This window comes from Vipera berus, assembly GCF_964194415.1.
Source record: "Vipera berus genome assembly, chromosome: 9".
In the NCBI taxonomy this organism is placed as follows: Eukaryota; Metazoa; Chordata; class Lepidosauria; order Squamata; family Viperidae; genus Vipera; species Vipera berus.
The window spans coordinates 9,208,664-9,231,551 of record NC_138212.1 but is presented as its reverse complement, the minus strand read 5'-3'; the positions used below and the strand labels follow the sequence as shown (position 1 = coordinate 9,231,551).

At 42.2% G+C, this 22,888-nt stretch overlaps 1 protein-coding gene across 1 annotated transcript; it reads right to left on the bottom strand.

Annotated features, from left to right (window-relative positions):
* Positions 1 to 1,299: 1,299 nt before the first annotated feature.
* Positions 1,300 to 20,890, bottom strand: RLF (RLF zinc finger). Its single transcript, XM_081334299.1, has 8 exons — positions 20,711 to 20,890; positions 12,391 to 12,545; positions 11,537 to 11,618; positions 10,460 to 10,592; positions 9,004 to 9,206; positions 8,385 to 8,521; positions 7,523 to 7,664; positions 1,300 to 6,398 (listed from the first exon to the last, which is right to left on the bottom strand). The coding sequence occupies exons 1-8, from the start codon at positions 20,864 to 20,866 to the stop codon at positions 1,725 to 1,727; spliced, it is 5,682 nt and encodes a 1,893-aa protein (XP_081190425.1). The 5' UTR covers positions 20,867 to 20,890; the 3' UTR covers positions 1,300 to 1,724.
* Between the last annotated feature and the right edge of the window lie 1,998 nt (positions 20,891 to 22,888).

Below are 22,888 nucleotides of genomic sequence, written 5' to 3'. Positions count from 1 at the left end.
AGTGGTCCCTATTTTTCTACTTGCATTTTTACGTGCTTTCAAACTGCTAGGTTGTCAGAAGCTGGGATGAGTAACAGGCGCTCACTCTGTTACGCGGCACTTGGGATTCGACCCGCCAAACTGCCAATCTTCTGATCGACAAGCTCAGTGTCCTAACCCACTGAGCCACCGTGTCCCTCTTTAAAGCAGAATGTTGCCCAAATATTAACTAATGGTGACCCAACACTAAAGCTGGTAAATCCTGATGAATGGATTGGACCTGGAAACTCCATAGAATTTGAGAAATACGATGAACAGATTTGGATTAAGAAAGCAGTTTAGTCATTAGAATTCCCTGAAGAAGAGTCAATATTTGTCTTCAAAAGTTATGATTGGCTAGTACCAGCTAGGGCAAATATACACTGGCAGCTTTTCAAGTTCCTTCTTCAGAGTTAGGTAACTGTGGGTATCTGCTTGCAGCTGTTCACAAAGGATGTGAAAGCTGTTTGGTCTGATTCTAGAAAGCAATTCTTGTCACCTATTTCACACATACTGCATTTAGTGATTAACAACAAAAATAAAGCTAGAAAGGGGACAGGGAAAACTAGAAAGAGGACAGGGGGGAGCGTTTGCCAAAACCCTGAAATTTTACAATACAGAACATTTGAGAACAGCCATTTGAGTTAGAAAATATAAGTTATAAAAATTAGTTTACTTATCAGAGTAGGTTTAGGGTTTATAAATGAAATGTATCCCCTTTATGCTACTGTACTCATATAGTACTAGTAACTTATTGACTTAATTTGATAGTTTCAGTAAAGAAAACTATATTCTGGCTTTATTGAAAAAAAATTCCTTAATATTTTTTTTAAAAAGTGAAAGGGGGAGAACGAATGCTCAGAATACATTCTGCCAATTAAACTTCTTAAATCAGTTTCATTTTTCCACCTGAAGTGCAAATTTTACTTCCAGGAACAATCTTGATTTTTATTTATATTTGGGTTTTCTTATGGAGAAGGCTCCCTAGAGTGGAGTTGGCTTCCAGTTCTGTCATGGTAATGTCCGTATCTTTAGTGAGCTGCTCAGTTCTCAACATACCTTATAAAAACCTCCTTACATTTAAATTCACCACAGTTCCCCAGCATGTTTTTTTCCCCACGTGTTATCCCACCTTGATTTGAGTTTCCTCCAATCGCTATTAAGACATAAAACACATTGTCCAGGAATTGCTGCACACTACCCTCAATTCAAAGGTTTTTATGCTGCCAACAGCTGGCTGTAGTCAACCAAAGTGGGTGAAAAAATTCCTTTTATTGAAACTCATAACTCAAAAAATATAAGATGCTGTAGTGTACAATATGTTACACAAAGCACCCTGAGGTGCACATTCAAGTCAAGTAAGATCACCATCTCCCCACCCTCTCCCACCCCACCTTGGTACCCCCCAAGTACTTGTTCCATATACAATCATGCACATTAAATTTGCAAGAGGAAGGGCCCCCCCCGTTTGATATTCTGTCAATTAGCACCAAAATATCAAGTTATCTCTCCTCTCTTAATTTAGTCGGGGAGCTGTATTAGCCAATACTGTAGACAGATGTCATACATTCATGGAACTGAACAGTCTAATGATCTAACCTCAACAACATGTGCACAGAATCAATTTTACCATTTCCCCAAGTCTCTTCTTTCATCCTTCTTCCTTCCTTCCTTCCTTTTTTTTCTTTTTAAATAAACACAACTATTTATGAACTTCCCACACAAAGGTGATCTGTTTTTTTTGTGGGAAAAAAGTCTATGAGGGAGGGGGAAAATTTAGATCTTTCGAGAACCACCACCGGCCGCAAGTAATGAAGTTGTTTTAAGGCGTGGTCCCCACAGTCTGTTAATGCCTTGCCCAAAATGGCCCTCAGGTTCTCCAGAGATGGGAGGGAAGAAGGGTCCGTGGATAGGAGGGGCTGCATTCCTCTCAGCTGCCCATGAGCTTTGGTGCCACTGTTCTTCTTGGGCATGGCTGCAGGGGGGGCATTCGCATACAAGCCCCTGCCCTGCGACACATCCCGTTTGGAGTCTTTCGCCTTCTCTAGCCCACCACCCATTCCATAAGGTCCAGCTGGCTGCCACTCATTCCCAAGCAGGTCGTCGTCATCATCATCATCATCATCATCATCATCATCATCATCGTCTTCTTGCTCCCGGCTTTCCTGAATGAACTTCAAAAATGAAGATTCAAAGCCCATGGGCTTGAAAGACTTTAGATCAAAGGGCTTCTGAGCTTTCTCTTTTGGAGCAGGAAACGGAAGCTTCCTCGTCTCCTGCGAGGAGGACTGCCAGTCACTAGCATCTTTTTCTCTCGATAACGGTGGGTTTGATTTCGCACAGTAAGAGGCATTCTCTTGTCCATGATTTCTCAGGATATTCCCTGCCTCAGACTGTTCAGGAGACCCTACTACATTACAATCTTCTGAACATCTGGTTTTGGGATGATGAATATGTTTTAAAGTGCCTGAATACACAAGGACGTCAGCCTCCCGGGATTCCTCCCCATCAGAATACCGCTCCTGTTGGCTGCCTTTCTCACCGCAATTGGAGTTCGGAAGAGGCCTCTCCCTTTTGTGCTCGCTTGCAGGGTGCCCTGTAACGTCTTGACTGAAGTCAGAGTTGCTCTCTGGCTCCAAATTTGCTTCCACGCAGAGGTCATTCAGTGCTGTGCCACAGTCGACACACAGAACAAGCTCGTCATACTGCTGCTCGATATAAGCACCCGCCATCTGATGGGTGCGCTTATAGTGTCTCACAATGCTGCTTTCCAGTTTGACCACCGAGGGACATCCCCGAATCATACAAGGGTACTGCGTCTGGTTGCAATTGTCTCTGCACATCTGCAGGGCTTCCACCTTTGTTCTGAAGGCATATAATTGCTTTCCTTTATTTCGGCTGCTACCCCTTTCACCTTTTTCGCTGTTCTGCCTCTTCTTCTCACTCCCATCTTGCCTGAGACACCGATATTTTAAGCACCTTTGCTCCGCTTGGTCTTTAAGATCGTTCCCCTTGTCTTTGGCTCCTTGCAAGACACCATCGTAATCACTGTGCCGGAAATACACGTGCTGGGAATAGCTGCTGTAAGTTGTGAACACTCTATTGCAGCCATTCAGATCACAACGGATCACAATGCCTTTGTTCAGGTCCTCCTCCTTGTCATGCTCTTCCATCAGGTGGTGATTTAACTTGTGGAAAGAATAAAACGCAGCCGGACAGTGAGGGTGATGGCAAGGAAACCTCATTGTTTCAGAAAGCACTTTGGAATCGTCTTCGTGATCAAAGGTGTGGGAATCAATGCAATGCTTAGCGAGCGACTTGGAACACAGGAAACGCTTGCTGCAGGCCTTGTGTTTGCAAACAAAGAGCTTTTTACATTTGGCAAGTTCCCTCTTGGTTCTTTCTTTGTCTTTTTCAAGGCAGAGCTGCTCTTTGTTATACCGATGCACAGTTCTGTAGTGGCGGATCAACCCTTTCTGATTGGTGAATGCGGAATTGCAGTTCTTGTGGATGCAATGGAATGGTTTGTGGTACTTATGCAAAATGTAGCACAGGTTTCCTTTGGCCACAGTTCTTTTACTTCCTCTCCCTTCATTGGCTTCCAATTCTTTCCGATGGCTGTCCAGCGATGATAATTTAGCCTGCTTTCCAGTGATGCAGCTTTCTGCCTCTTCGCTCGATTCCAAATCGGTTTCAGAACTGAAGTCCTCCTTTTTGGAATGACGGTGCTGATCCACAGCGAGCTTCATTTTGCTGTCAAGTTCTCCATCTGTGCTGGCGTAGAAAGCAGACATTGAATCTTCTGTGCTGTTCAGCCTGTCCTCAGCACATTCATTCATATCCTCAAAGCTTTCGTTTGCAAATAGTTTCTGGGCAACTGAAACACTGCCAAGCTTATGCTTGTTCCTGTAATGAACCCTTAGATGTGTTTTTCTTGTAAAGGATCTTTGGCAAATGTGACATTTGAAAGGTGAATACCGATGTTGGAACATGTTCAGCTGAAGCACCATCTCTTTTGAATAGTTATGCTTTCTAACATAATGTGTCAGCAACGCCTCCCTGGTCACAAATTCACACGTGCAGCCTTGACGCTCGCAGAAAAATGGCTTGGCAGCCAACTGGGTAAGATATTGGGTTGGAAGCTTGCCCCTCTGTTCTTCGGGAAAATGGTCAGAGGTAGATTCGTCTTCAGAGTTGGGGCAATTGGAGGAACAGGACTGCAGCAACCTGGAAGAAGTATGACCAGTAGAATTCTTTAAACTTAAGTGTTTCAAGCCCAGGAGAAGTTCTAACATGTTGTTTTCGGTATTTGACATTTTTGAATGTACATAGAACGAGCTGTCTGGGGAAGAAGGGTACAGTTCTTCCTTAAAATAGTTTTTGCTTTTATAGACATCACTAAAATCCTCAACGTCCTGGGAGTCTGAGCTAATCTCTCCCGCAGGGCCTTCAAGCTGACCGATCTCTTTCTCTTTCCTTCTAGGCTTGAAATGGTAGGGATGGGCCCTTCGCAGATGTTTCTGCATGCCCTTTGAATTTTTGTACGTTGATCCACAGCCTTCAAAACCACAGGTAAACTTTTTTCCATCAAAATAGACAGCCACGTTAGAGTAGCGCTCTTTCAAATTGGAAGGCAGGCGGGCTTTCTCCTGAGGTAGCGCAGCCCCTGAAAAGGCCTGGCCCTGATCCACAGTCTCAGTCCCTGAGGTCACCTGATTCTCATTGGCCAGGGATGAAGTATGGCTTTCCAAGCTGCCATTGTTTTTGCCACCCTCTTCTCCATCAGAAAGGGGTTCTTGTTTCACGTCCAACATTTCTTCTCTCTTGATGGATCCAGAAGGCAAGCTAAGATTTTCCTGCTGGTCAGAAGATGCTTTGCTTTCTAACAACCCTGAATCCGAAAGGCAGGCAAGCCCGTCCTGAGACACGGGACCTTCTTGCTTCACAGGCACCTCCTTCATTTCGCCGTTCGACAGATGCACAGAAAGATGATTTGTTAACTCTGTTTTGGAGTAGTAGAACTTCTTACAACCGCGGAAATTACAGGTGTAAGAAGCGTCTCGAAAATGCTGGGCTTCGTGATGGTAGAGCTGCCCCAAGTCGCTGAAAACTATGTTGCAGCCGTTCAGCTCACACTTGTAACGCAGATCGTCGTGCCCCTGCTTGTGATGCAGCAGCTCGTTCACCGAGCCAAACCGAGCGTAGCAGCCCACAGAGACACACATGTAAGGCTGAGGGCCGTTGTGGACCTGCTCGTGCTCCTGCAGGTGGAAGGCAGACATGAAATGCCGCCGGCAGTAGGCACACTTCTCACGCCGGTTTTTCATGTCCAAGTAATGCATGGCGTTCTCGTCATTGTTCTGGTGTTCGGCTTTGAGGTGAACGCTTAAGTACTTGAACTGCTTGAATACTCTGGAGCAATCCGTGCCCGGGCAAGGGTAGAGGTCTCTGTCTTGCAGGTGACAGTTTTCTAGCTTGCTAAACGTTACATAGTCCTGTGGGTCACTTTGGGGCTTTTCACAACCCATGATTTCGAGAGGGTGATTTTCATCAAGGGCTACAGAAGCAATGCCCGAGATGTTTCTCCGGGCCAGCCTCTGCTTCTTCAGCAGCAACTTCTTCTCTGCCCGGCATTTTCTACTGGGGGGCATCTTCACATGTTCCATCACGTGGGTCACAAAGATGTCCTTCCTCTTAAATTTTTTGGTACACACCGGGCAGGTAAAAATGCCATCCTCCATGTGCATCTTAGAATGGTGGAGGATTCGCGCCTCGATACACTCCCGCTTGCAAATGACACAGAAGAACTTGTACTGAAGCCACCGCTGGTATCTCTCCGAGGAGCCAATGGGCTTTTTGACTCTCGCTCTCTCTTTGGGCTGGTTTAAATAATGTCTTTCAAAATGATTCCCTTCCCTGCTTTCTTCACAGTCGCTGGGGAGACTATCTAACAGCTCCGTTTCATTGAGGGACATCTCATTGCAACTCAGGTCGTCCTCAGACTCGGACACTTCTTTCCCCAACAATTTGAGACAATGCCGCTTCAAGGTTTTCCAGTCCCAAAATTCTGGATCAAAGGGCCAGTATGCCTTCAAAGCTAGCAGAAGCTCACAACGGAGTGAATTTGGAACTGGTGCATTTTCCTCATCAAATTTCTGATCTGGTTGTAGGTACAGTTCTTCCAGGAGGTTGTATCCCTCTTCACTTGGCTCCAGCAAGTATTCGGTCAGCTGGCAAGCTCTTCTGACCTCAAGGTCTTCTGGCAGCAGGCATGCAATTGTTTTGCAAACAGAGCTTTTCATATCGTCCTTTTCATTGGACCGGAGCTGCAACGCTCTCACACACAGCAAGACGGATACAGCAAGACCAGCTTCTTCTGCCTAGTAAAATGAAAAAAAGGAGACAAATCAATGACACTGTTTTTCTCTGAATTTTCTCTGAAAAACTCTGGAGGGCCAACAAGTTGGGAGAAAGCTAAATCTATATTTTTCTCAAACTGCAACATTCAGTCTCCAACAATAAAGCCATTCTTACTGTACCATGAGAAATAAATAAAACCTGATCCAGAGTGAGAGGCTGTGGATGAAAAGTAAATCAAAAGCTAAGAGGAAAAATTAATAGGGTGTTCTAAATTTATTCTGCCTTTGAAACAAGCAAGAACATTCTCCCAAACTGAAAGAAAGCCGTCTGAAAAGTTGCAAGTCAAAGCATCACTTATTAAGCTAAAGCTAATTTTTTTAGGGATTTTAGCTTTCTCATGGATTAAGTATAGTTAGTAAAGGACGCTTAAATTTGTAGAGGATTCATTTGAAAGTTTGAAAATGGCCAAAGATGTTAGTGGCCGGGCATCTAATTCTAGATTCTCTTCTGATGCAAGACAAGAAAAGTCTCTCAATTTCTCTGCAAATTCCTTATCACTTCCTGCTTCAGCTCCAGACCTTTATGCTGTTGAATTGTTTCTCTTTATCTTTTCAGACAGAGACACTGTGAAAAATCAGCAGAAGAGCAACATAACCAGAGCAGAAGGCTGCAGGAACTAGGCTAAAATTTATTGTGCTCCACTGTCATTTATAGACTAGGATAAAGAGGCCTTGAAAGATAGGAAATTCCACCGTGCAAGAACTGTCTGAAAGGCAGCCTGAAGCAGAGGGCTAGCAAGAGTAAAGAAAACTTTAGAGTCCCAGGTTGAACGAGAATAGAAAGGAAAAGTGTGCAAACTAGAAGGCAGCAAGCTATAATTTGAAGTGGCAAAAATACATGTAAACTTTGATGTGTTATGTATAAATATACAAATTCTCAGTGGAATCTTCAATCTGTGGAATCTAGTCACACCATAGTGCAATCAATCAATCACCCTGCTTTCTGAAGCCAAGGCAAGAATGCACCTCCAAGTTCCTTACATACATATATATTTCATAATCTCTAGAGTTCCCATTATGTGATACATTTTCACCCTCCACAAAATCAAACAGCAAATGTTAGTAAAACGCAAATGGATACGTACTTCAGCTTGTATGACTCGTATGAGGAAGAACAAGTGTTGCAATGTTCTAGCAATGATGCCAAATTGCCGACATCGCTCCAAAAAGGAATCTAAGGATGGGTCGATTCTTCTTTGTAATTTGCTCCAAAACAGAGTTAGTTCCCTGCATGAGAGGTTTGGGGAAGAAAACAAGAAATCAAGAGGGAACGCAAGACAATTCTCACAACTTCCACAACTACCAAGCAACCCAAGACAAACTTGCTGAGAAAATATAGCCCAATGCATTTATGTAGTCCCAAACTTGGAAAATAGGATCTAGGGAAATATCTGAGTCAATTTTACCATCTAAGTCCATTTCACTTCCTTTTAATGCCACCCACAGATTATTTTAGAATAAACTGAATGTCCAAGGATGTAAAGTGCATGTAATGATGTTACCCCAAAACATGCGGTCTCCTTTATGTTTAAGTAAAAAACCGGAAATGATACAGCTATCAAGGATTTAACACATTTCATCCACTTATTTATACTTAAAACAACCTAGAAATTTGTTCTTGAATTTTAATGATGCAGGTGGAGTAAGGGGGCTCACAAAGTTGCAAGAAAGGGACCTGCACACCTGTTGCATATAGCTAACTTTACCATGTGGAGTAGGACAGGGCTTTTGTTATCAACACCCTTTTCACTCCTTGAAATGTAGCAGCAAATATAGCAGGCTTTAACTTTTTTAAATACTTGCTTTCTCTTTTATTTTAATGCTTCTCATCAACAAACCAGAATGCACCATAGCGTATTTTTGTCAGATGTTGAATTAGAAACTTTTAGAAGCTGTTTTGGTCAGGATGGGAAATTCTGAAAGCCGGTTTTTGGACATGCCACTTACCAGGAGCAGTACACGCTTGCTGTTTGAAGCTGCTGAGTGAAATACGTTGTACAGAGAATAAAAGCAGTGCTGTCCTGGCCTTCAGCTTCCAAATTGCATATCATATCTAGGACCTCTTTGCAGTCCACTTTTGCAATCTTTTTGAAAAAGAGAGGGGAAAAAATACATCATAAGTAGTTTAAGACAAAACCTCTTTCCTTGCAAAACAAAATAAGCTATGCCCCAGGAGAACCTCTGCATTCTGTTCTAAATACCGAGAGATCATTTAGTAACTTGTTTAAAGTCCATTGGGGATAATCCCAATTAAGAATAATTTAATGTGGATTCCTACATGCAGTAGCTTAAAAAATACTGCAAAAGTTGAGATTTCTGATGCCAAACAAGAAGGTACATTTAATTTTATTTCTGATAAGGACAAAGAGAAATAGCACAGGATTATCTCACACAATGGAATCGTCTTGTCTCCTCAAACCTTCTGAAGCGTAGAAAGAGGGTTTAGCCACTGCTGAGATGGGAGCCAATTCTCCCATCCCCTCCCAAATTTGATTCCGTTAATTCAGATACTAAAATTAGTATCAGTTGTCTTAACAGTAACAAGCCATAGTGATTGGCCATTCACCTCCTTGATAGATTCTTCATTTGGAGGCATGGAGCACAAGCACGTGATATAGGCCTGAAGAAAAGGAGAGACATCTGGGACTTCTGTAGACTCTTTACACAATTTGGACAAGGAAGCGGCTTGAGGGAGGCGGTTTGTCTTCATCAAATGTTTTATTCTCATTTGCAGAAATGTCAGCCCTTCACGTTTAATCAATTGATTCACTAGAAAAAAGGCAATAAAATGTTATTAAGTACTAGTATTAAGTACTAGTTTTATTATGAAAGCTTAGAAGATGAAGGGAAAGATCTTTGACAGTGACCGCTTCCAAGAATTCCTGAATGTTACACACAGAGGTTTCAGTGTATTTTGAAATTCGCTAGAAAAATGGCGCACAGCCATTTCTTCCTTGCTACAACTAGACAAATGCAACTTAAATATTTGTGGCACTGGAGTGAGACTGCATGATCCACCAAATCTCTTCTACAAATTTGCTCATACGTCTTGTGATACGGAAGACTGATAACGCTTTCTTTCAACTGAGCTATCTTTGAGCATAGACCATAATGCCATGTGTTTTAAAGCTACATGACCCAAGTCCCATGGCTTTGCAATGACCATATGTATGATTAATGCACAGGGGCCACATTAGTCTCCCCAAGTCTTCTTGGGTGTCTTTCAGATGACTTCCCCATTCCCCCATTCCTGTGTTTTGTTTTGTTTTTGAAAAGTCAAAATTCACATATCTAGAGTAGCCCTACATTGGGGCATAATGGTTGATCATCTCCACAGTGATTTTTCTGGAAAGTTGCAAAACAAACTACCCCATGGCATTTAATCTGTCTCTGCCACCACAAGCAAATGAAATGCAAGACAGTATGGATCATCTATTTCCAGTATAACATATTTTAACAGTAGATTAAAAAGTAAATAAATAAAGGCGGTGGCTAATTTGCAATAACCATAAACAGAAAAATGATCAGATTATTGTAGATGCTCAAGGACTAATACTTGACATTTTGCAGACTGTTTAAAAATGCTCTGGAAAGGTGAAAAGATCACCAGCAGAACTTTTTTAAAAGGAGGCTTCTTTTACTACGATAGTGGGTGTCAATCTAAATAAAAATGGTGAATAAAGTGAGTTAAAAGACTTAAAATGAGAGCTCAGCTATAAATGCAAGTTTGTTATTGTAGTGGATCTCAACCTGTGGTTTGCGGACCCCTGGGGGGTTGCAATATCAACACAGGGGGTCCACGAAGGCTTGAAGAAATGGCATGATTTAAATCTTAAGTCTTCAGGGTCTGTGGCCACAAAAGGGGTCTGTGGTGAAGAAAATGTTGAGAACCACTGTGCTATTACACACAGCAGTTTTTTAACACCTATCTTCTTGCTTGGTTCCTCAGAGGCAAAATAAAATAAAATCCAGAGTGAAAAGGTAGATTTGGTTTACACTGGGGTGTAAACTTAATGGCTTACTTTCTTCTGTTTCCACTGGCTGCTGTGAAAGGATCTTCAAAAGAACTGGATTCTTCCATACACCTTCTTTTGAGATATCAGCTAGAATTTCAAGGCTATTATCTCCAAACTCAAGCAAAGCATTATGGGAACCCTACAAGAAAAAAAAACCCCTTTTAAATTGTTATGTTTAACTTGGAATCATTGCTGATTGTGGCAACTCAATCTGAATTTTAAAAGGGCAAAATGTATAAACACGTCGCATGCATTTTACACTACAGATCTGTATGTTTTTCAAGGCTGCACACTGCTATCTTCAAATCCGTATCCACCTATCCTCTGTTTCTTTTATCAACTGATCCAAAGACAGAGAACACTGCAGGACAGAGGCAAATAAATACAGCACAAAAATGTGTCCTTGGATTTCATCTCTGAATTAATAAGACACAAAGATTATATACTTAGGCTGGATTGACATGTTTTGCTTAACATAATGTGGTCAGCTTGGTTTTGGTTTAACAGGTGGATGTTTCCAGTTTACTTTCTAAAGCAGGGGTGTCAAACTCAATTTCATTGAGGGCCGCATCAGCATTGCGGTTGCCCTCAGGGGGCCGGGTGGGTATGACCTGGGTGGGCGTGGCCTACTGGGTGGGTGTGGCTAGAGTGCGCATGGCCAGCTCTACATCATTCGCATCAAGGGTGCCTATGGGGGCCTGGGCAGGAGTGGGACAGATCTGAGGGTCTCTGGCAGAAGGAGGGTCTCTGGGCCAGGGCCAAGGCAGTGGGGGCCGTTCCCTCACTGTTTCCAGGATGGCTTCGCGGGCCACATGAAACCACTTCACGGGCCGGATCTAGCCCCCGGGCCTTGTGTTTGACATGTCTGTTCTAAAGCACAGTTCATAGCTCAGGGTATTCTACAGACCTTACCTACCCTGGTTCATTTAACTACTGAGGATTAAACATTGTGGTTTCGTGCAAATATGCCAATCAGGCCTGGATATTATTCAAATAATCACACACAGACCTAAGACTGTTTGATTATAAATGATGGAGGTCGAAACAATGCTCTTTGTAGATAAAATAAGTCAATAAACTTGCCTGTATGGACTGACACAATCTTAAAAATGGTTCAGACAGCTCTTCACTTTCAGGCACAGACAGCAATTGTTCAAAACAGCTCCTGAAATAAGTAGGTTGTTAGAAAGGCAGAAAAGCAGCGACCGTTGTTGTTGACTCATTTTATACTTTTGTCTTCTGGTCATTCCAAGCCAGAAGGATATACAAGCAAGCTAAGAATCTGAGGACTTTTCACTTAGTGAAAATATAATCAGACACACTGAAACTTTGTTTTAATAGACTATAATTGTGGAGAGGCATGTTCTTTCTTCAAAAATGCCTATTCAATAGTAAAGAATGACACTGCACAATCTACTACGTTTGTGAACAATATCATTTGGGCGATGGCATTATTGCATGGTGTGAATCACTGTGGAAATATGGCCTGTTGCATGAAAGGTCCACAATGCTGAGCTCCATTAAGTTGAGGTTTCAGCATAACATCTATTAATACACAGAAACACACCATATCAACAGATTCTTGGTAACTATTCTTATATATTAGCATCAATGTAGGGTTCTTTTTTAAAAAAACAACAACACCCTCCTGATTATGACTTTCCACAAGTCCTCCTCCTATGGTTTTTAGAATCCCTGTACACGGACACCATGCATAGTTTTTTATTCCACACAGGATATGTAACTTGGTGCCTTTCAGATGTTTTGGACTACAATTCCTACAACAGACACCTAGCTGGGGCCGGAAAAGTTGGAGGGTGCCAGACTGTCTAGAAATAAAATAGACCACAGGTATATCTATATCTATATATATGAGAGAAGGATTTTACCAGAGCGCAAAAATTCAATTAAAACAGAATTCCTGAAACCAAACGTACAATACTAGCCTGCCAAGTACCAGAAGAACATCTTCACATTCTGTAGTCAAGTAAGGTCGGGCACTGGCAAAACTCTGAATGGCAACTCGATAAACTTCCAAAAAAGGCAAAACTTGCTCCGATGTACCCTGATTGCCAGCATATTGTAGCAGGGTCTGAAAACAAAAACAAGATCAAAAATTTTTTGGTTATCAGTTGGAAATTTTAAAACTCTGGCTGCCAAGCAATACTGGATTCTATAGTAACTCACTGAGGGAATTAGACATTTTAAGTTGTTTTAAAAGGGAAAAAAGGAGATGGCATTTCTTTCTGCTGCACTCATAAAACTTGTAGTTGTTGTTGTTTATCTTTTGAAAATGCAACTCTTGAAAGAGTGGAAGCAGAAGCAGCTTATGAACTAGAAAATCTTTGTAGCCTACTGGAATAATAGGATCTGCTTTCTGAATCCATGATAATGTGAAGTAATATGACTATAACATTACAACTGTATTTTCAGAAATGGTTTTAGCTTGCTTAATATATATATTTCACATGTACAGTCACATCTGCTCACACAAAATAAACAATGTTTCTTCCCAACATACTAGTCCATGTCACAAACCATACAAAACAATGGTTTGTCTTATCTACAGCTTACGGAACAATCTGTGATGGCTAGACTTCACAAATCACAATATGCCAAAAACAGACAAACCACATTACACATCAATGAGATGCGTGAACTTGAATTTGTAATCTAAACGTTTAATCTAAATATGAGAAATCCAAGATCAAATTTCCTGAAGTTTTTCTCCTTGCTTAAAAATAATCCATATCTCACTCTAACAGAATCACTAGGCTAGAACGATAGTGAAAGCAATATAGAATATATAGAGAAACCTTAGTCCAAATCTTCTCAGTAACATGGTTGCTTTTTACCAACATACCGGTATATCATATCAAAAAACTGTTTTAAATGTTTTAAATCATCTCAACTAGGGCTTGTTTTCATATCATGCTAAACAGCTTGGTTTTGGCTTTGCACAATGTGTGAATTCATTCATCATGGTTTAGTATTTTGTGCAAAGCAGACCTCTACAGCTTGCTCAAAACCCAACTTTAGTCCTTTTACTCAAACTTTAATCAAAGTCATGATTATGTTGGAAACTTCCACAACCAATCAACCACCTGAAGATGCCAATGTTTAAGGACCTTGCCTTGACCTATTCATGGGAGCTGTTTTCTCAATAACATATCTGGGTAGGAAGGGGAAAAATATCAATTGGTTGGGTTTCCATTTCCATTTCAGATTGTATCACCTACAAAGATCATGTTTTGGAGTACCTTCCCAACAAGAATACAAGTTCTGCTACCTCTCATGACATATATTATTGCCTCAGTCTGCCTATGAGGAGGAATAAGACTGCGAATTCAATGCAAAGACAGGTGGTGGAATTGCACACCAAATTACAGCTGCCTTATGAATGGAAAACATTAATCAGCCTTTCTACATTGCTTTGAGTGCTCAACCTGCCCTACTTATGTTCTCCTGCTAACTCTTACATTACTCTGCAAGATACATCGGTATATTTGACACACACTACATGAATCCATCAAACTTTGGAAAGCAATACCACTCAGTTGTTCTTTGTAAGCATGTTCTGTAAACAGAATTTAAATGGCATGCTTTATATGTTGTACCCTGCACTGGGAATATATGTATTCTTAAAAATGCCAGTTTGCCGTAGCTAAAGGGATCTGGGACTTCTTTTTCCTCAAGTGACTTGTGCCAAACAGTAAAGCAGTCAGAGGTGAAAAACAGTCGCAATGTTATTAAGAATGCATGAGAATCTGTGATCAAAAACCCCAAAGTGCAGACACCTGAAATTCATTTGAAGTAGTTACTTCAGATCATGGACCTAAGAGTGATTATATTTGCCCAAGGACTATGATGTAATGAGCTTGGAAAATTCAGGAATTTCCAGGTATGTCAAGCCATCTAAGAAAACTGAAGCTACACATAATATAGTGCCTTTCACCACAATGAGCATCACAGATTATAGAAGTTACTGCAATTTCTTATGGATACTTAATTTAAAAGTTGTATTCTTTGCTTGATTAGCTGGAAGGGTAAGTTAAATGAAGCTTAAGTAAAGAGAGGTGCTCACGTTTGCCCTTTTTTTGCCTTTTTAAACCGAAGCACTTTTCCACAAATCCTCAAATGTCAAAGCCTGAATACGTAGAAATAGCTGAGGTGCATAAAATGCAAGTAATATAATGGCTGAAGAAACTCAATCTCATGGTTTAAATACCAAATTATGTTGAATCCAGAGAAATAGCATGCTCCATAAAAGAAAGCCATTTGAGAGTTAATGTTAATTGAGAACAGAGAATCTGACTATACGAGGCACCTATGATACCCTCATCTGTAAATCTAATAGGTATTGTGTAAGAGGCAAAAATCTAAAATTATGTTTTAAAAGTTGTACAACACTTAATCGCACAAGGAGAATGATATATCTAATCTGCACTCCAAAGACAGTCAAGAGAGTTTGTCTGCTGAATCTCGGACACAACACCAACACTTCTGTAAGCCAACCCAATTCAATCGCATTTTTTTAATCTAGAAATTTATTTTACTTATTGTAAATATGCTAGGATGCTTTGCAGGTCAATGTCTTCCCCAAATAGAGCCTTGGTGGAGCAGTGGGCTAATGCCTCCTTAAGTAACACCAGCTGCCTGCAATTAGTGCAGGTTCGCATCCCACCAGGTTCAAGGTTGACTCAGCCTTCCATCCTTCCGAGGTAGGTAAAATGAGGACCCAGATTGTTGGGGGCAATTAAGCTGACTTTGTAATAATGCCGCTTGGGGGTGTATGAAAGCCCTAATAAGCAGGCATGTACATAGAATGAAGGCTACTGCTAAGCTTGTAAGCCGCCCTGAGTCTTCGGAGAAGGGCGGGATATAAATGGAATTAAAAAAAAAAAAAAATAGGAAGCTAGTGAAAACAGAGGTCCATTTTACAACATTTGTCCAGAAATTACTTACTAAAGCCCTGTCAACATACAAAATCAAATATAAGCTTGAAGAGTTCTGTTCTAAAGCTCTTCACCCTTGCAGTGTGCACTTTGCCTAGCCTCCCTATAGACCTTGTGGATAATGCCCGAGTCTCACAGGTTTGGTAAAGCAAATTACATCTACTCCCACCACACAATCTGCCTATACATATGTAGAAAGGAATCTTCTAGCTTTCCTTCTCTCTCCTCCTCCTGCAGAACTGGAGAAGGAATAAACCAGAGTCTGAGTTCAATTTAGCAGACTCCTAGCTTGTAGCTTTAAATTACAGCTCTAGTGAACAGCTAATGGTCAACCCCAAACCTAGAAGCACCATCAACTTATTGACTGTGTTCTGGCTTTTCCTGGACACAAAGGAGATTTAGGAAAGAGACTGGGCAAGCATAGTGATCATGCAGGATCCACGCAAAGAGTTATGGTCACCACAATGTAAAAAAAAAGATGCTGAGACTCTAGAAAGAGTACAAAGAGGAACAAAGATGATCAGGGGACTGGAGGCCAAAACACATAAAGAACGGTTGCTGGAATTGGGAATGTCTAGTCTAGTCTAATGAAGAGAAGGATGAGGGGGTGACATGATAGCAGTCTTCCAATATCCCAGGGGCTGCCACAAGGAAGAGGGAGTCAAGCTATTCTCCAAAGCACCTGAAGGCAGGACAAGAAGCAACGCACGAAAACTAACCAAAGAGAGAAGCAACCTAGAACTAAGGAGAAATTTCCTGACAGAGCAATTAACCAGTGGAACAACCTGCCTCCAGAAGCTGTGAATGCTCCAACACTGGAAGTTTTTAAGAAGAGACTGGACAGCCATTTGGTATAGGGTTTCCTGCCTGAGCAGGGGGTTGGACTAGATGACCTCCAAGGTCCCTTAGAACTACTACTTCTTCTTCTTCTTCTTCTTCTTCTTCTTCTTCTTCTTCTTCTTATTATTATTATTATTATTATTATTATTATTATTATTATTATTATTATTAAATATGAAGCCAGCCTAATTAAAACTGGAATGAGTCATATGCCAAGTACTAAAGCCTTTAGAATAAATAACCTCTACAAAAAAGTAAATAGGCGTAAGTAAGAAATTTCCTGACAGAGCAATTAATCAGTGGAACAACCTGCCTCCAGAAAGAGACTGGACAACCATTTATTTGAAATGGTACAGGGTTTCCTGCCTCAGCAAGGGGTTGGACTAAAAGACCTCCATGGTCCCTTCCTATTATGAAGATGATTAGTTATAAATTCTTCTCTTGGTTATCTTTCCCTTCCTTCCTTACATCCACTTTAAGACTAATCTCTTTGGAATAGATATATAAATAATAATAATCTGTTAATAAAATAAATATTAAAGTTATTCAAAGTACTTGTCAAAATTGCAAATGTGAAGAATTCAGCTGCTTAACCTAGCTGAGTCAACTACTTGGACAATATTTTGAATCAGAATCTAATGGAAGGGATTAAGTTCATGTTTCACCAATATTAAAATAAATCCGAATGCCATTTAAAAGCAATTAGTTTATAATTGATTGGCTTGGTATAGTGTGTCAGCATTACCATTGGGAGCTGTATTTCACAACTTTTAATTTAATTGCTACTACCTGTTCCTAAACATCCAGAAGTTTAAGTTTCTCTCCTTTTAGCAGATAATTTTACAAATATAGTAGTTTTAACCATTCAGCCTTGTCTGACTCCTAGTAACTTTATATGCAAGTGCTCTACATGTTACCTGATCAAGCACAGCTTTTTTCAGTTGCTGGATGTTTATCTTTCTATCAGCTGTGATGCCAGCAAGTTCTTTGCTGCCCCTTTTAATCTTGATTCTTAGCATCACTGACTTCTCCAATGAATTTGCATGCATGATATGGATTGTCAGTAAATTTTACAAATAAGCAGCCAAATTTTGGGGTTGCACTTGTAGGATCCATTGGAATATTAACTTTGAAATTATTTGGCAACAAAGAAACATTTGTTTGTATTTTTGCATACATAAACTGTTCCCATTTCCTGCATCAAACTATTTTTTTGTAAGGCACATAGATCATATATAAGGTAAAGGTTCCCCCGCACATACGTGCTAGTCGTTTCCGACTCTAGGGGCCGGTGCTCATCTCCGTTTCAAAGCCGAAGAGCCAGCGCTTGTCCAAGGACATCTCCGTGGTCAGGTGGCCAACATGACTAGACGCCAAAGGCGCACGGAATGCTGTACCTTCCCACCGTAGTGGTCCCTATTTTTCTACTTGCATTTTTACGTGCTTTCGAACTGCTAAGGTTGGCAGAAGCTGGGACGAGTAACAGGCGCTCACTCTATTACGCGGCACTCGGGATTCAACCCGCCAAACTGCCGACCTTCTGATCGACAAGCTCAGCGTCCTAACCCACTGAGCCACCGCGTCCCTTTCAGATCATACATAGACTACCAAAATTAGCATGAAGAGAAAGAATGGCAAACCCATTTTTTCTTATTAAAAAAATTATACTCTCCAGAAGAATACCACACAAAGATTAGTTTCCAAATCATTGACAAACATATAATTGAACCCAGATTCCATTATCGTTCCACTAGTTTTTTTCTTATAAGTGCCAGCTTCTAGTCAACAAAGTTTCCAAAGCATAAAAACACAACTCAAATCATAAAAAGCCCTGATTAAAATACAAAGCATCTATAACAAACACAAATTAAGCCAACTGCTCTCTAATACACCTACAACATTCATTTTAAAAATGCACGGCAGCCATGTGAAATTGAAAAGAACGCAAAGTAATTATCCAGTAAATATGCTTTTAAGAAGATATCCCAGTTAAGGAACTACCACAAACAAGCATCTATCTAACCCCAAAGGCAAGATTCCAGCATACTTATTCAGTTCTGGAGACTTCAGATAGCTCCTAAAGCGGCCCAAAATCAATAGATATTTTGCTTCATATGAAATAGAGAAAGAAAATAAATCACAGATTTCCTTACATGGAGATTGGATTCAAGCATCCTTCAAGATACATTTTCCCCTTTTACTCAATTAAAGAATTGGAAAAGATCTCTAAGGTGGTGGCCATCAAGGTGAGGACACAGACCTCAGAAGCAAAGCTGAAACACTACCCAAACAGGTAGTCCTTGACTTATGACCACAATGGAGCCCAAAATTTATGTTGCTAAGCAGGACAGTTGTTAAGTAATAATACAGCCGTTAAGTGAATCTGGCTTCCCTACTGACTTTGCTTGTAACATCACAAAAGGTGGTCACATGATCCTGGGACACTGCGACTGTCAAAAATACGAGTCACGACTTACAAGAGTTCATTTAGCGACTCTCTGAAGTTACACCGGCACTGAAAAATGTGACCCATGACCATTTTTCACTTATTACCGTTGCAGCATCCCTATGATTAAAGTTCAGACGCCCGGCAACCGATTCATATTTACGACAGTCGCAGTGTCCCGGGGTCATGTGACCACCTTTGGTGACCTTACAAGCAAAGTCAATAGGGAAGCCAGATTCACTCAACAACAACTGCATTGATTCCCTTAACAACTGTGGCAAGAAAGGTCGTGATGCGAATCACCCAACCTAGTCCTTTCATCCTTCCTGAGCAAAAAGCTGCCCAAACTAACAGACTACATTTGGAAGTCCCGGGTGCTCTGTGAGCTTGGTTGTTTGCAGTACTTTTTTTGTAAAAGAAACAAGGTGCCGGAACTCACACATGTCATACAACCCGCCTTGCCTACCCTACAAGGTTCCATCCAAAAAAGGTGCCGGAACTCCGTTCTGAGCGTTCTATGAGAAAAAAAGCCCTGGTTGTTTGCTTGCAGACGCTTTCATTACCTATTCGTGTAAAGCAGGGGTCTTCAAACCTGGCCCTTTTATGACTTGTGGACTTCAACTCCCAGAATTCCTCAGCCAGCTTTGCTGGCTGAGGAATTCTGGGAGTTGAAGTCCACAAGTCATAAAAGGGCCAAGTTTGAAGACCCCTGGTGTAAAGTGTTCATTGTCAATGATGTTGTAACTCAGCTGGGTAATGAAACGTCTGCAAGGCTGGGACAACAACAAGGACAGTTGAACTGTGAACTGGCTTACATTATTTTGTCTTGAGACACCCCCCCCCCAAAAAAAAGAAAAAAAAATATTTATCTTCCTGCCTCCAAGAAGTCCCCATCGAGCCGTACAAGAGCAGCGACGCTGCTGCAGCCGAATCGAGGGCAGGAAAGACAGAAGCTTCTGAGCCCCCAGCCCGCCGCCCGCCCCCCCCCCCAACTCCGCTCGCTTCTCAGGACCTCCCGCTTCTCGGAGGCCAACCCGCGAGAGACACGCGGGGCAGTTCAAACGGGCGGTTGCGCCAACCTGCACGCGGGGCGCTACAAATCAGTCCCCGCTAGGGTCGGCTTTGGGAGAGCAGCGGCTGCGGGGGCAGGAATGGGTGGCAGCCGGGGGTGGGAGGGAGACCCCCTTCCCCGGGGGGTGGGGTGCGGGAGCCGGATCCCATCACAAACATCGGACCTTTCTTCCAAGAAATCAGGACCGCTCCCGCCCCGCGATTAAAGGAGGCGGCGGCGGCGGCGGATCGGGGACGGACCCCCACCGAAAGCAGAGCCCTGGACCCGCGGCTGCCTTGGGAAAGCGGGGCGGGGGTGGGACACGAAGGGGAACCCCCCCCCCCGAATAAGAGCCTTGGTGGAGCAGAGGGCTAATGCCTCCTTAAGTAACACCAGCTGCCTGCAACTAGTGCAGGTTCGAGTCCCACCAGGCTCAAGGTTGACTCAGCCTTCCATCCTTCCGAGGTAGGTAAAATGAGGACCCAGATTGTTGGGGGCAATTAAGCTGACTTTGTAATAATGCCGCTTGGAGTGTGTGTGAAAGCCCTAACAAGCAGGCATAGACATAGAAGGAAGGCTACTGCTAAGCTTGTAAGCCGCCCTGAGTCTTCGGAGAAGGGCGGGATATAAATGGAATTAAAATAAAAATAAATAAAATAAATAAATAAATAAGAGGCGGGCAGAGGAGGGGATTCCCAGCCCAGCCTGCGAACGGCCACGGCAGAGGGAAGGGTCGGCGGCGGCGATCTCTGCGCTCTATCCCAGCCCCGCCTCCCAGCGCCAGGCAACGGCTCGCTGCCACCTTTCGCCCCTCCGCGCAGCCCCGCCAGGCCCTGCCGTTCCCGGGCCGAGGGGCAGCCAGGTCCGGTCCGGTCTCCTCGTTCTCGTCCGCCAAAAGCCGCTCCACCCCAGGCCAGCCCCGGGACGTCCCTCTCCCCTCCCCTCCCCCCCCCCCGCCCGCTTACTTGACAGAACCCTCGGCAAAAGGCGCTGGAAGAGGCCGCCTCGGCCGCCCCCTGCTCGCGCAGCTCCGCCTGCATCTGCCCCAGCCGGGAGCGGAGGCCAGCGGCCAGCCGCTGCATCTCCGGCGGCAGGGCCGCGTCAGCCTCGGCGTCCGCCATCTGCACCCGGCCCCGCTGCGCGTAGGCAACGAATCACGTGACCCCAGCCGTCGCTGACCACATCGGCCGGGGACGCGTCACGTGACTTTGCCGGCCCCGCCCTCCTCGGGGGGAGGCCCCGCCCACTTTCTCCTCCTGCGCATGCTGCCCGCCCGTCGGGGGGTAACCCGCGAGCGGGTAGGTCCCATTGGCCGCTGCTCTCTCTCTCTCGGAACCGTGACGCAAACACATCGCGCCGGGCGCCCTCTTCCCCCCGAGCGAGCCAATGAGGCGGAGGGGGCGGAGCTCCCGCTTCAGGGCGATGGCTCGGGAAGCCTGGGCCGTGGTGCTGCAGCGGAAAGCTCTAATGCGATCCCCCCATTTTATCTTTTTTTTTTAAATGTTTGTGAGGGGTTTTTTTTGTTTTTTTAACCGTTTTGAATAGGTTAGCTAGGCTATGATTTCTGATCTGGACTGATTGGAAATAATTGCGTATATATTTCTTATTGGAGCTATACGAGAATATTTTCCTTTTCAATTAAAATATTTTAAATGTTTAACTAACTGCAGGCTTTAACTACTGTCACTGCGGGTTTTTTTAAGTGTTTGTTTTTTAAGTACCTCGGGTTTCTTTATTTTTACCTGATGTTTACCATGCGTCAAATGAACCACGGTTCATCGCCCTCTGATAAGGAATTATTGATTTATTTCCCTAACAACTACTGCCTTAATTTTTCCCTTTTTCTACTACTAATTGTATTGTTTATTTTAAGTTTTCAGGAGGAAAGACTTTTTTTGCTGATTTCTGAAAATCTTTTGTTACTCAGTGATTAGAAAAAAATTTTTTGCCTTGAAGTTCTTTTAATTGGTTTCATCTATCGGAACCATGACAAGATTTCTATAGGTCTGTTGGAGTAGGTACCGGCCAGAATCGGAGCCCTAATCTCTTACATCAAAGAAAGGCGCTGTAACCACTAAACTATCCTGCTACTATGTTATTCTAGGTAACAGAAGCAAAAGTAATTATAAAATCTTTTCAAAATGCTAACCTTATGGAGAAAATAAAATATCAAATGTATTTAATGTATTTATATGGTGCTTCCTATGCCAAAGTATTTCATAATGATTTACAATTAAAACAGTAAAATAAACTACATTAAAATGATATGAAACAAAATTTAGTAAATTAAATATTTATTAAAACACCCAGTGTTTTAATAAAGGCAAATGGTCTTAAAATATTCATAACAGGAAGACTTGAATTTTTAACAGGTGACTAAAAAATTCTATAGCAAACACCTTTCAAATTACAGAATGGAGATGATTCCACATTAATAGTGCATAACAAACACTATCAAATACTAGCAAAACTATTATTAAACCAATATTCAAAATTAAACTATTCCTACATGGTATTCCTGAACAAATTAAAAATATACATGTTCATTTCATAGTTCTGGAATTTATTTTTGGCAGCAAGTCTAGAAGCATATGTTAAGCCATGATATTTATTTTATTGCAGGAGGGAGGGAACATAGGATGTTTGTTAACTTGGGTGATAGCTTTAGCTTATTGTATGAATCAACTACTGAAAATCTTGTGGACAGAGGTGATCATAAATGAATTTTTATCAAATTTGTAAGATTTTTTTAAAAAAATGCTGATAGTATCTCCATTAAGGCAGAAGAAATCATAATTATCTCAATTAAAGCCAGATTGAAGGGCTAGCGCTTCCTGTGTTGAGATTCTGAAGCTGATTCATGCAACGAGAGGATCTCTCTTATCAGAATCCTTTTCCTAAATGCAACAGCCTGGAGGGGGAGGCAAAGAGTGAATTTCTCCAGGTACAATTTTGCTGTGACCTTATTTATGATAATTTCCCCATTTTTTCCTACTTATGCAGATTCAATATGGTGTGTAAAATGAGAAGACAGACTCCAGGCTGATTCCAAGCTACTCTTGAAACAATCTCTTAAGCTGTGTATTCCATTCCCATATTTTTATTCTGAATCCAGGACCCCGCCCAATCAATCCCCTCTTACA